Source organism: Nomascus leucogenys, chromosome 2, assembly GCF_006542625.1.
Source record: "Nomascus leucogenys isolate Asia chromosome 2, Asia_NLE_v1, whole genome shotgun sequence".
Taxonomy (NCBI): Eukaryota; Metazoa; Chordata; class Mammalia; order Primates; family Hylobatidae; genus Nomascus; species Nomascus leucogenys.
The window spans coordinates 48,015,111-48,027,939 of NC_044382.1; the positions used below are offsets into that span (position 1 = coordinate 48,015,111).

The 12,829-nt window shown below is 44.5% G+C and overlaps 1 protein-coding gene across 2 annotated transcripts in view; it reads right to left on the reverse strand.

The window, feature by feature from the left end:
• PMFBP1 (polyamine modulated factor 1 binding protein 1) overlaps positions 1-12,829 on the reverse strand; it is a 56,966-nt gene continuing 44,137 nt past the window's right edge. The window contains exons 15-21 of one of the 2 annotated variants that reach the window (XM_030794527.1): positions 9,160-9,324; positions 8,430-8,597; positions 7,963-8,130; positions 6,737-6,840; positions 6,104-6,178; positions 3,050-3,285; positions 1-233 (exon numbers count right to left, since the gene is read on the reverse strand). In XM_030794527.1, the coding sequence (XP_030650387.1) occupies positions 106-233; positions 3,050-3,285; positions 6,104-6,178; positions 6,737-6,840; positions 7,963-8,130; positions 8,430-8,597; positions 9,160-9,324 (1,044 nt within the window). In that variant the 3' untranslated portion in view covers positions 1-105. Of the gene's footprint in view, positions 234-2,295; positions 2,554-3,049; positions 3,286-6,103; positions 6,179-6,736; positions 6,841-7,962; positions 8,131-8,429; positions 8,598-9,159; positions 9,325-12,829 lie in introns of those variants that run through there. The other variant, XM_030794533.1, reaches the window with a different exon arrangement.

The following is a 12,829-nucleotide window of genomic DNA, read 5'->3' on the forward strand; positions in this document are numbered from 1 at the left end:
ATTTGACCATATATGTGAGAGTTTATTTCTGGGATTCTTTCTAGTCTATTCCATTGGTTTGTATGTCTGTCTTTTGATTTATATGGCAGTACCACACTATTTTGATTACTGTAGGTTTGTAGTAAGTTTTGAAATCAGCAAGTTCTTCAGCTTTGTTCTTCTTTTTTGAGACTGTTTTGGCTGTTGGGATCCCTTAAGATTCCATGTGAGTTTTAGGTTGAGTTTTCCTATTTCTGCAAAAAAAAAAAAAAAAATTGAGATTTTGACAGAGATTACGTTGAATCCATAGATCACTTTGTGTATATTGACATCTTAATATTAAGTCTTTCAATCCATGAACATGGGATGTGTTTCTGTTTATGTCTTCTTTAATTTCTCTCAGTAATGTTTTACAGTTTTCATTGTACAAGTCTTTTACTGCCTTGGTTAATTCCCAGGTATTTGTTTATTTTTGATGCTATTATAAATGAAATTATTTTTATAATTTCCTTTTCAGATTATTAATTGTTGTTATGTAAACATGCAACTCATTTTTGTGTGTTGACTTTGTATCCTGTTACTTTGCTGAATTCATTATTAGTTCTACCAGGCTTTTTTTTTTGGGGGGGTGGTCTGTAGAGTCTTTAGGGTTTTTTACATATAAGATCTGTGAACACAGATAATTTTACTTCTTCCTTTCCAGTTTGAATCCCTTTTATTTCTCTGTCTTGCCTAATTGCTCTGGCTAGAACTGCCAGTACGATGCTGAATAGAAGTGGCAAAGTAGGTGTTCTTGCCTTATTCCTGATCTTAGAGGAAAAGCTTTCAGTCTTTCACCATTGAGTACAATGTTTGTTCTGGGTTTTTCATATGTGGTTTTATTATGCTGAGGTAGTTTCCTTCTAATCCTCATTTTTTGAATGCTTTTTAAAAAAATTCATAAAAGAGTGTTGTTGTAACCATTTCTTTTTAATATCAGCTGTTCGAACTACTTTTTAGGAACTCAATTCCTTGGTTATTTCTTAACAAATTATAGGCAGGCAACACTCAGTTTCCCTGCCCTTCCTCCTGTCTTTAGAGAAACTGCATTTCTCTAAGTCAAGTCCATTCCCTGTACTCAGCCAGGTCTTCTGCCTGGCTGGGCTGTCAAAGTCAGATGGCTGGGTAATATGTCGATGTTTTTCTGGCTCTGCTACCAATTAGCTCTCCATAACTGACTACCTGCTTTGCTCTGGTGTAATCACTCCACAGGAAGTGAAAGATAACTTTGGAAAGATGTACAACATTCAAAGAAACCAGAGATTGTCATTTTGGCCAACATATATGAAATATTTTGGTAAATTATAGAGATAAAATCTCTTTCTAGTAGACTAGGCTGGTTTTAATGGCATTGAACTTTAGTTTGAATAAAGTAAGCCACAGGCTAGATTAGTACTAGACTTTTCAATCTTTGTTTTCTCTAGAAAACAAACCCATATTCTAAACCACATGGGGGAACATAGTTCAAAGAGCTTAAACAGACAACAACTATCATAACAGAAACTACCAGAGATGCCTGTCACTCCTAGCTCACACTGCATTTCTGGAACTGCCCTTCCCAAGTTCTGTCAGGGGCATCCTATGTAACATGTTAGTGTTCCTATTAGCAGTGAATTTGCTTGGCCTTTATTAGACCCAGGAAGAATATTGAAGAATCATTGCTAACCAGTGGGTTTCCTCCTTCACTTTTACTGCCCCCCTCAGAAGTGTAAGATCTTTCATTTCTTTCTCTTATATTAATATTACCCTAGTAGTGAGTTGTCTCCACTTCCTATAGACTAGAAATATAAATTCTAGACATGTACTCAGTTTAACAAAATCCTACCAGAATAAACTATTAGCTGTCCTTGGAGTTTGTCATAATGGAATTTCACTTGTATTAAAGTGGCTGGGGAGGAAAATAAAATTGTTAGGAGGAATGCAATGTGGAGCCCGGTGGTGGGGTGGGGGCAGGTGGTGTGCTCTTGCTTCCCCATTTGGAAAATACAGCCCTTACTGCTCTTCCTTTCTTTGGGGTCTCAGGATTACTTCCTTTTTGGAGTTTTTAGACTTTCTCTTTTTAAGTTTCAGATAGTAACGGAAAGAAAAAAAAAAGGAGCTACTTATCACTTTTGTTGGTTTAAAAACAAATCCAGAAGCTTGCATTGGGGATTATGGCTTCCCCGTACATGGAAGAGAGCAATATCTCTTACAATCCAGAGAAAACAGGATGAGCATGTTGCTGGGGGATTGTGGGGCAGAAATGTCTGCAAGACGCCAAGAGCTCACCACAACTGCTGTGCTCATGCTCATGTCTTTATTTCAGAGTTTGGGCCTGGAGATGGTAGTATGGTTCTAAAGCTCACTCCATGGCAGGAAGTGGACAAAACTCAATAAAAGTTAGTGTCTTGCAAAATAGGCTGGGACGGTGATATATTCCTGTAAGAGCTGATCCAGGTCAAGAGAGAGGGAGGGCTGGGAACTCACTGTCCTCTGAAGAAACACGCGTGGAAATGATGCTCAGGGCTAGATGTGGATTCTAGCAATACGAGGAACCTGAGGGAACAGGGAGGAAATGAGAGTTTTGATTGGAGGAGAAATTAACGAGGTGATTCCTCAAGGGCTGGCTGCATGGCCAGGCAGCTCTGCTGCAGGGTGACTTCTTGCCTCTGGGGTAACATGGAGTTTACAGGTGGCAGGAAAGGTGGCTGTGGACCCAGGCTGGGTAGGTGGCTGGGGTGCTCTTACAGGGTTTCCAGACATAGAAGGAAGATACCACTTCTACCTGTTCCCTAAAAATGGGCCTGGGTCAGGGGAGGGGACAGGTCTGAGATGTGAGGCACTTGGGTATGCTTCAGATGTTCTTAGATCAGAAGGGGTCTTAATTTGCCTCCTCCCTTTACAGATGTGAAAACAATGATCTTTGGCCCAAATTAGCTAAGAAAATGACTTGAGGTCAGAAAAGGCCTATTTTCTTCTTCTTACTTGAATTCTCAATCCAGTGATTTAAAGAAAAAAATCACACTTTTTTTTTGACAAATGGCAGACATACCCGGGCAGTGAGGCATCCCGATGTACTTGGTGAGGTCCATTCTTTGACCCACATCCTGGGGCAACCCCTTCCAGCCCAAGGCGCTGCACACTTTCTCCCTCTGTGTGGACTCCGTTCTGCTCAGGCCTAGGGCTTTGGTGCATAGCCTTGTGTTCTCAGCTTTCGTCTTCTTCTCTTCTATCTCCTTCAGCTTCTTGTTTTCCTGCTGCAGGTGGACGATTACATTGTGGAGGTGGCTGCGGGAAGGAGAGGAAGGACAGGTTGTGTGGGGCTGCTGGCTCTGCTTGGTTCCCTGCTAGAAAGGACAGACAAAGGTGTCACAGGGAAGACAGCACAGATGCTCAGGTCTGTTCAGAGCTGGCCTGTTACACATGCTCTGTAGAAATGGAGGCCTATGTGTGTCCTGTGAAAGAAGCCCAGGCCTGGGGTCCGAGTGGACCAGGAGCTGGTACTCCTGCCCAACTCTGCCAGCTCTGGGCCTGTTTTCTTATCTGTCAGACGGGGACAGTCAGGCCTGGCCTGACTGATGGGATTCATGCGAGGATCTGGTTTGATAAATGGTAGAAATTTGACTTGAAGAGCCAGAAGGCTGGTCGCGACAACTGTGAGCCTGTGTCCTCGGGTTCTCATGGCTGTGCCTTGGAAACACTCTCACCCGGCACCAATGCCAAAGCCCGCGTTCTCTCCGCTTCCCTTCGCTGAAGAGTCGGGAGCACAGGAGATCCCAGCTCTGTCAAGAACTTGGGTAAGTTACTTATCCCATTTTACAGATGAGGAAATGGAGGTTGCCATGTAGAGGAGGGGAAAGATAATTTAGCGCATTCCCTGTGGCTCAATAAATGGCAACTTTTATTATCACTGTTGTGTGTCTCCAAACTAATGTTAAGGGCAGTGGGTGAAAGTGGGCTCTGAAACCAGACTTCCCACGTTGGAAGTGTGACTCTGCCACTTATTATTAGTTTTGAGACCAAGGGCAAGTTACTTAGTTTCCCAGGTCCTCTCTTTCCTCATCCATAAATGGGGATCATAACTATACTGAATGCAGGAGGTCTTATGAAGATGAAATGAGCTCGTATGTGTCAACACTTAGTACCTCACGCACAGCAAATAATATGTATTAGTTGAGCTACTATCATCATTAAAAGATGATTTTCTTTCAAATAAGAATAGGAAAACTCAAGAGTGAGTTCTTTGTGAAAGAGAACTTCCTGGACTTGGCACAATAGAAGACAAAGACTGAAGTTATCTGTTACCTTCAGAATCTGACAACTTTTCTTTTAGTTACACCCTAGTAAAAAGTTTCGTGGTCTTTTCTAGGGGAAATCAAGTAGAGAATTCATCCCCAACCTCTTCTCTGGGCGTATGCTCTACCCTTTTGCTCTCTACAAAGCTGGCCAACCTTAAGGACGCCTCTTCCCCCACCCAGTAGCCCCTCACTCCCAGTGCTGCTGGGTCTGGAGAGGGGGTCTCAGCAGTGCCCTCCTTCCCTGGCTCTCTGGCTCCCTCCTCTCAGCATCCCCAAAGCCTTCAATATCCCATACAGCTCATCCACATCCTGGCTTCTCAATTCATTGGCCTCCTTATTCCAAAGGTCTCATCCTTCTCTTCAACTCAGCCATGTACCTAAGACCAAAGCCTAGAATAGGGCTTTCCACCTGGGGTGCCACGAATGGATTCCAGGTGTTCGGAGATGTCCGCAGCCCTTGGGGGCAGGCTCTGAGGCAGCCACTGCTTGGTCAGCTTTGTCACAAGTATGCCAAACAAATGTGGTTACTTTTATCCTTTTTTAGAGACGGGGTCTCATTCTGTCACCCAGGCCAGAGTACAATGGTGTGAACATAGGTCACCGCAGCCTCAACCTCTTGGGCTCAAGCAATCCTCCCACCCAGCCTCCCAATTAGCTGGGACTGTACGTGTGCACCACCATGCCTAGTTAGGCTAATTTTTAAATTTTTTGTAGAGACAGGGCCCTGCTGTCACCCAGGCTAGTCTTAAACTCCTGGCCTCAAGTGATCCTAAACTGTGGTCATTTTCTTTTTCACTTTTATTTTCACTTTTATTTTAGGTTCGGGGGTACATGTTACACCAGTAAACTCATGTCACAGGAGTTTGTTGTACATATTATTTCATCACCCAGGAATTAAGCCCAGTACGCAATAGTTATCTTTTCTGCTCCTCTCCCTCCTCCCACCCTCCACCCTCAGACAGACCCCAGTGTCTGTTGTTTCCTTCTTTGTGTTCATAAGTTGTCATCATTTAGCTCCCACTTACAAGTGAGAACATGTGGTACTTGGTTTTCTATTCCTGTGTCAGTTTGCTAAGGATAATAGCCTCTAGCTCCATCCATATTCCCACAAAGACATGACCTCATTCTTTTTGATAGCTGCATAATATCTATGGTGTTACGTAAGGCATGGTCGTTTTCTAAGTGTTCCCTGAGAAAAGGTTGGGAAGCGCTTTCCTAAGGCTTGTTGTTACTTGTTACTTTGCCACCTCCAAAATCTCAGTTTTAGACCTTCATACCTTCACCTCCATTCTCAAACTGGTAACAATCCTCACATACCTCCCTCTTAGTGGACCCAGCTTTGACCATGAGGGGAAGCAAGACCACAGGCCCCCAGATGACCAGGTGGAAGAGAAGGGCTTTTCCAACCTGGCCTGCTCACCTGATGATTTCATGAAGAGATGTTCCTTGTTTGTTCCTTCACTTGGGATCTGTTAGAACATGTCAGCCCCTGCCCTAACTAATTCAGTCTGCCTTTCAGTGCCTGTTCCCTGCTTGGCACCCTTGACCTCTGAGAACCATGAGAGCAGGAAGGAGCAAAAAGACTACTAAACTCCCTTTGGATTTTTGGTGAGAGAACTAACGCCCTGAGAGCTCAAGTGATATGCCCAAGGTCACATAGATGCAGATTCAGGACCTGGGGGTCTTTCCAAAGCACCAGGCCTTTCCTGGGCTGATCCCCCTATCAAGGGCTAAAGCCAGCCCTGGCTCCCTGCTGACCCTTCTTTTCAGCTCCCAGGAAGCAGCCAGGGTGGTGTAAGATGACTTACTCCTTTTCACCACTCAGCTTGGCGATGTATTTCACCTGCTCTTGGAGCTTGTTTTCTAGTTTCTCATTGGCGACCCTGTAATAAAATCACAGGAGAAAACAGCAGCCAGTCGCCAGCCTCCCATGAGCAAGGGTGCAGCTGGCTGAATGGGATGCTTGGTTCTCAGCAAGACTGCTGCTGCATCCCAGGTCCCCCACGAATCACCCTGTCCCCAGAGCTAGGGCCTTCCTAGCACCTGAGAATTCAGAGGACTCTCTGAACTCAACTCCTATGCAAAATCCCTGTGAGCCCCAGGAGAGTTCAAGGGAAGGAGTTCAAGTCGGCCAGGCAGTGAAGCTGGATCCTGGGACGGGAGGAGGACATCTGAGCCAATGTCCCCCTTCCTTCTTGCTGCTGAGCAAAGCACCCCTTCCTTCTTGCCGCCGCTGTTTCCAGGTCAGCAGAGGGCTTTCCAGGCCTGCCTGAAGGGTTGAGCCCTCCTCTCCATCTTATTTCCATCCCTTGGGTGTGGGCTGAGACTGGATCTGTTTTCCAGGAGTGCAGGGGTGTGTGTGACTAATCTTTGGCACCCATGTGGCTCCTCGGCTCAGTTCAGGCCTCGGACTCTGCCTTCCTTTTTCCTCCCATACTCACTTCTGCTGTTTTGCCCATTGCTCCAAGTTGGTCATAATCTGATCGTTCTCTCGGTAGAGCCTACAGGTGTCTTTGGGCACAGACCGCTGGGGCAGGCAGCAGGGCTTGGGTACAAGAAGAAAACGAGACAGTCAGAAGTGGGAGCACAGGTCTGTCACCCCTCCTTCCGAGTCAGGCCTCTTCTATCTTCCTGGGAAAAGAAAACTTGACTCTGCTGTCCAACCCGAGGCCAGAGTTGTGGAGTTGCCACTAGGCCTCCCCCTCTGGCTTGTGCTGGTGGCATCTCACACAAAGGTGACATCTCTGAGAAGGCACCATTTATGGCAGAGACACGTAGATTTGTACACTTATAATCACGGTTTTCAGTGTGAAGTCATTAAAGTGACTCCTAAAAAAGAAGTATGCTAAGCCAATTTTCTAACAGATGGAAGAAAAACATCTGGAGGAAGAGGAAGAGATGCCTTCTTTTTCTCTCTCTCTTCTTTTTTTTTTGACAGTCTTGCTCTGTCATTCAGGCTGGAGTACAGTGGTGTGATCACAGCTCACAGCAGCTTAACCTCCCCCCGGCTCAAGCTATCCTCCCACTCAGTCTGCTGAGTAGCTGGGACCACAGGCATAGGCCACCATGCCCAGCTAACATTTAAACTTATTGTAGAGATGAGGTCTTGCTATGTTGTCCAGGCTGGTCTCAAACTCCTGGACTCAAGCGATCCTCCTGTCTTGGCCTCCCAAAGTGTAGGGATTGCAGGCGTGAGCCACTGTGCCCGGCCTAAGATGCCTTCTTTGTAATTTGAGCAAAGGCCCAGTGGCCACCTGAGCTGTCCAGTGGCCTCCTGCCATGAACTTCACTGCTCAGGGAGGTGGGCCTTGGACAAGCCCAGAAGGTCACTTAGCCCATTCTACTGTAGGGTCCAGGGCTGCCAAAAGTGTCAGGATGTACTCTGGAAGGGCACCCAGTGGACTAGGTCAGGGGTAGCTGGTGTACCTGAGAGTCTCTTCTCTAGAATGGGGCCTTCGCTCTGCTCAGTATCTATCAACAAAGCCACAAGAACACAGGTGGGTTGAACCAGCAGCTGTGGCCCTTGCTTTGTGCTAAATGATGGGGGTGAACTTTCCTTTGCTTCCAGGCTCTCTCACCCCCACCAAGGGCTGTCCGGCATTTGGGTGGTCATAGGATGTGCCTGGAGGCACTGAGAGGAGGCACGCAGAAGCTGAGGCATGCCCACCTCCTTATCATCCTCAAGGAGGTTCTCTTTCAGGGCGGCCATCTCCTCCTGGAACTCCCTGAGCTGCTTGTCTTTGGCTGCCAGCATCTTGAGGTCATTCTGGTGTTGCTTCTGCCACTGCAGCACCTGGCAGCTCATCTCCTCTAGCTTCTTGTCGAAGGCGTGCACCTACTCAGGAGAGCAAAGTGAGGAGGGGGACTCCAGCTGGCCTCCCTGACCCCAGGACCCACAAGGCCAGAGGGTGCTTCCTGGGCCTTGGCAGATGTGTTGGGGGTATTTTCTTCCCAGCGGCCAGCAGAGGGCACCCATGCTCCGATCTTTGCTGTCGCTGAAGTTCAGGGAGCCAAGAAAGTGGAGGGAACCTATCACCCCAAGGTAATGGCTTAGTGCTAACTAATTCTGGATGCAAGAGATGACCTTGTGGACCCCTACCAGGAAGGCAGCCCAAGCCCCTGGCAGCTCCTCACCTCCAGCTCACTCTCCTGGTGGAAGCCCCGCAGTTTTCTTAATTCCATATTGAGCTTTTTCATCCTTTCCTCATAAGCAATGATTTCCTTTTCCAGCTGAGCTTTCTTCTCTTGGGTCTGTGTCAAGCTTTGCTGCAGGCTCTTTGTCTCTGAGGTCACATGATTGAGCTTCCGGAAAAGAAAAAGAGGACGAATGGCTGTCAGAGCCTTTGACCCTCTCTACTGAGTCCTGAATGGAGGAGGGTTCCAGTCCCTTCCTGTCCTCTGCCCAGGGTGACACAGACGGTCACCTTGCCTAGTCTCCCAGAGAGGGGTGGGAAATGGCAGTGGTTGGTTTTCTGCACCGTGCTTTCTCCTCCCTACCCACTCCCTCCATTTCTTCTCTTTCCAACCCCATGAATTGATGGGCCAGCCATGATCAGCACAGGATGGGGCATGAATTTCCCTGACAATCCAGACTTTGGGAAAACCTTGCCCCCGAGTCACCCATGGGCAGAAAGGCTTGCTAGATTTGGTTTTGATCTTTGTCCTCTTCCTCTGCCCTCCACCCAACTCCAAGCCTCACAAAGAGGAAGCAGGCCTTCTCTGCACAGACATCCCAGCCCACACAAGGGTTTGAGATGGCCCCATTGACAGTCAATAGGCAGGAAATTGGCTCCTGTGCCTCTCCTGCTACCTTGACATTTCCTTGCCTGAAAACAGCCCTGGAGACTAGAGGGTGTGGCCTCACCTTCTCGAGGGCTGCTGTCAGGTCGTCCTGGCAGGCGGCTGACTTCCGGGATAATGCATCATAGGCTTCTTTGGTGATGGTGGTCTGGAGATAGTGCTTCTCCTTCTGCAGAGCTTTGTCCAGCTGGGCCTGCAGGCTCATTAAGGACTCCTTCTGAAGGGCTATCTTTAAGGAGGGAGAGCAGAACTGTCAGGGTGCCAGCTCAGGGTCATAGAGGCATTCTCTGTGCCTACAGGAAATGAACAAGAGCTAGGCTCTCTCCTGTCTGCAGCAACCTGCAGAGTCCGTGTTAACACTCACATCTTCACTTCACCGCTGTAAAAGGTAGAGCTGTCTTTCCAGGCTCTTTTGCACCCCCAGCCACATTTCCCTTTCTAGTTAGCATTTCCCTCAAACACCAGGAGTACCAGCGGTGCTGGGGCATGATATGCCAAGTACACAAAAGAGTCCCTTTCACATACTCTGCAGCCTTTGATAAAGACCTGGAATCCGATTTGAGGTTAGTGGACATGATAACAACGTTTCCTTTGTGTTTTATGCCTCACTTAGTTTCTGATGTAATTCACTAGACTTGATGTGCCATGAAAGCAGGACTGTTCCTGTGTTTTGTTTCCTGCTGTTTCCCCGTTACTGTAATTCAGGGCATGGCACGTGACAGAGGTTCAGGAAATGCTCAAAAATGGTCTTTGTTCTGTCACGTGACATATTGCATTTTTGGAGTTAGGGATCAATTGATCAACATGTTAGGGAACATGTAGTTCTGGTAGAAGTGTGTTTAAAAACTGAAGTCTGTTTTCAACTTCGTAATGAGTATTCATGGTATAGTTAAAAGGAAGTTGAGATCTGGAGTCAGAAAAATCTGGGTTGAGGTCCAGGTTCTATCATTTACTTATTTCTCCGGCCTCAGTTTCTGCTTCCACAAATTGAAATCATTTTAACTGTTTCACGGAGTTTTTATGATGATCAAATGAAGTGATATGTGTAAAAAGGGCTTTGTTTTACTATACGACTATGAGTTATTGTCATAGACACACAGAGAAACTAGCCTTCTTATATACTTTAAGTACAGGACAGAGATCTGCTTCTGAGTCTGGAAGCCGGAGGCAGACCTCAGAAAATCATATGCCTGACTTGTATTCTTTGGTATGCTAGCACAACTGCATCTGAAAGTGGCCATGAACACAGAAACACATTCTTTTGGGTTTTCTTGTTTTATCTCCAGTAACTGTTCAGTGCTGCAAGTTTACTACTTTCTCAGATAGAATTTTGAGTACCTTTGGCCCTGGGAATTAGCGAGATGAAAAGTGGTAGATTGGACTTCTGACTCTACATTTTACGTGCCCTGGTGGTGAAACTATTCCTAAAGATGAAATAATTTGGTCTTCTGAAAACAGAAGTGCATCTTTTCTGGGGACTTCTGAAAAACATGGAGTCAGCAGGGTCTGCCCAGTAAACCACAGGAATCACTGGAGAAACTATAATTCACTGTCAGTGCTTGGTAAGTGAAGGCTGAACTGAGAAATGCCAGTATAAAGGTAAGACACTAAAACTGACGATGGTGAAAAAAAATTACAGTGAAGCTAGAAGCTAAAATGGAAGCTTTAAAAATTTTTGCTAACATGAGTGGTTTAGCTTGGAGAAAGATTCTAAAAATCTACATATAGACATATGTAAATTATAGAACCAAGAAGTTCTAGTAAAAGTTCTAACAAAAGACCTACTCTCTCTGCTGTCAATGGTATTAGGTCTAGATGGTTTTATAGGTGAATTTCATGAAGTCATCATTGATTCCTCACTTTCTCTCACATTCATTCCATCAGCCAGACTGGTCAATTCTAGCTAGACCTCCAAAACACATCCTGAATTTGCTCCCTTCCTTCTTCACTGATACCACTCTAGCCTGGACAGCAATAGCTTCCTAAATAGTCTCTTCACTTCTATACCTACCACTCCCTCCAATCCATTTCCACACAGTAGTCAAAGTTATATTTTGAAAACTTAGATCAAATCACCTCCCCTGTCCCTTTGAGGAAATCCATCAATGGCTTTCTGTTGCTTTTAGAATAAAACCCCAGATTTCTTAACAGAGGCCGTAACGTCTGTCTCTGCTTCCTTTCTAATCTCATTCTATACCAATATCTCCCTTGATCAATGCATTCCTATCATACTGACCTTATTTCACTTCTTAGAATGTGCCAAATGTTATATTAAAAGAATGAGACATGATGCACAATCAGGACTCATACTAGGAATGCAAGGCTAGGCCAAAATCAGGATCAATTACTTAATTTTATTCACCACATTATTTATTTAACTTATTTCCCATTTTCCCCAAGAATACTGCACTAGCAGGAGCTGCACTTTTTTTTCGCTCTAAATGGGAAGTGGGTTAAGAAGGATGATATAATCATCTAATAATTTTTTTTAAAAAGCATTTGATAAAATTCAACATCCATATTAATAAAACTCTTAGTAATGTGGAACTGAAAAAAACCTGCTAAAGGCAGCAACAAGAAGACTACAGGGAACATCATACTAAAAAGGAGGCATTCCTTTAAGTTAAGATCCAGAAAAAAATGCCTGCTAACACTGCTGCTGTTGAACATCAAACTGTAGGTACTGTCCAATGCAATAAGGCAAGAAAAATTAAGTAAATATAAATATTGCAAGGAATACTTGCAATATTTATTGCAGTATTCCTTGTTGTTGTTGTTGCTTGCAAATAATATAATCATCTACTTAAAAAAATCCATGAGAAGTAACTAAAAAACAATTACAACTTATAAGTAAGTTCAATAAAATGTCCAAATACAGACTGAATATGTAAAAAATAAATGAGCTTTCCTATTATTGAAAGTAATTAATTTATAAAATACTGTGGAAATATTCTAGAATCAAAGAGATGAAAAAGATATCAAGGTATATTGCCTTGGCTTCAGATGGAAAGTTTTAAAATTAAAATATGGAATATTAATGAATGGAAGTGCATTCTATAAAAAAAAATAGAAGCTTCTTTCTAATGGCTGTTTCAATTAATTAAGTTTTCCATATGTGAGGTATGCTTTTTAAAAGTTGAAGATGCTTATACACACACACACACAAATCCCTTAGCTTTGGCAAATATGACAACAGGTCCATACTAAACACATAGGAATCTGAGTATCCCATATATTCATGGAGGTTCCTTAGGGATCTCAGTGACTCAGACTTCAACTCTGGATCACACTCAAGGAGAGATTATTATCTCTGGAGGACAACGCTGAGAACATCAGTGGCTTAGGCCTATGCTGTGTAATATAGTAGCCACTAGCCACATGAGGCTATTTACATTTAAACAAGCTTAACATTAATTACAATTACAAATTCAGTTCCTCAGTTATACTAGGCCATATTCTAATCACTCAATGGCCACATGTAGTACTGGCAGCTCAGACATACAACTTTTCCATCATCACAGAAAGGCAGCAAGTTCTACTGGCCAGTGCTATTTTTACACTTAGAAAAGTCATACTACTTTAAGATTTATTTTTTTATTATGAGGGAATAAGGGCTGCTTGGCCTTTCATTTGTAGCCCAAGAGACCATCTACCAAGGTGTTATATTTTTCTCTTACCCAGAAAGATGGAATGGATTTAGCTGGAGAAAGTATGGCTGCTTATGATGAGGGAGA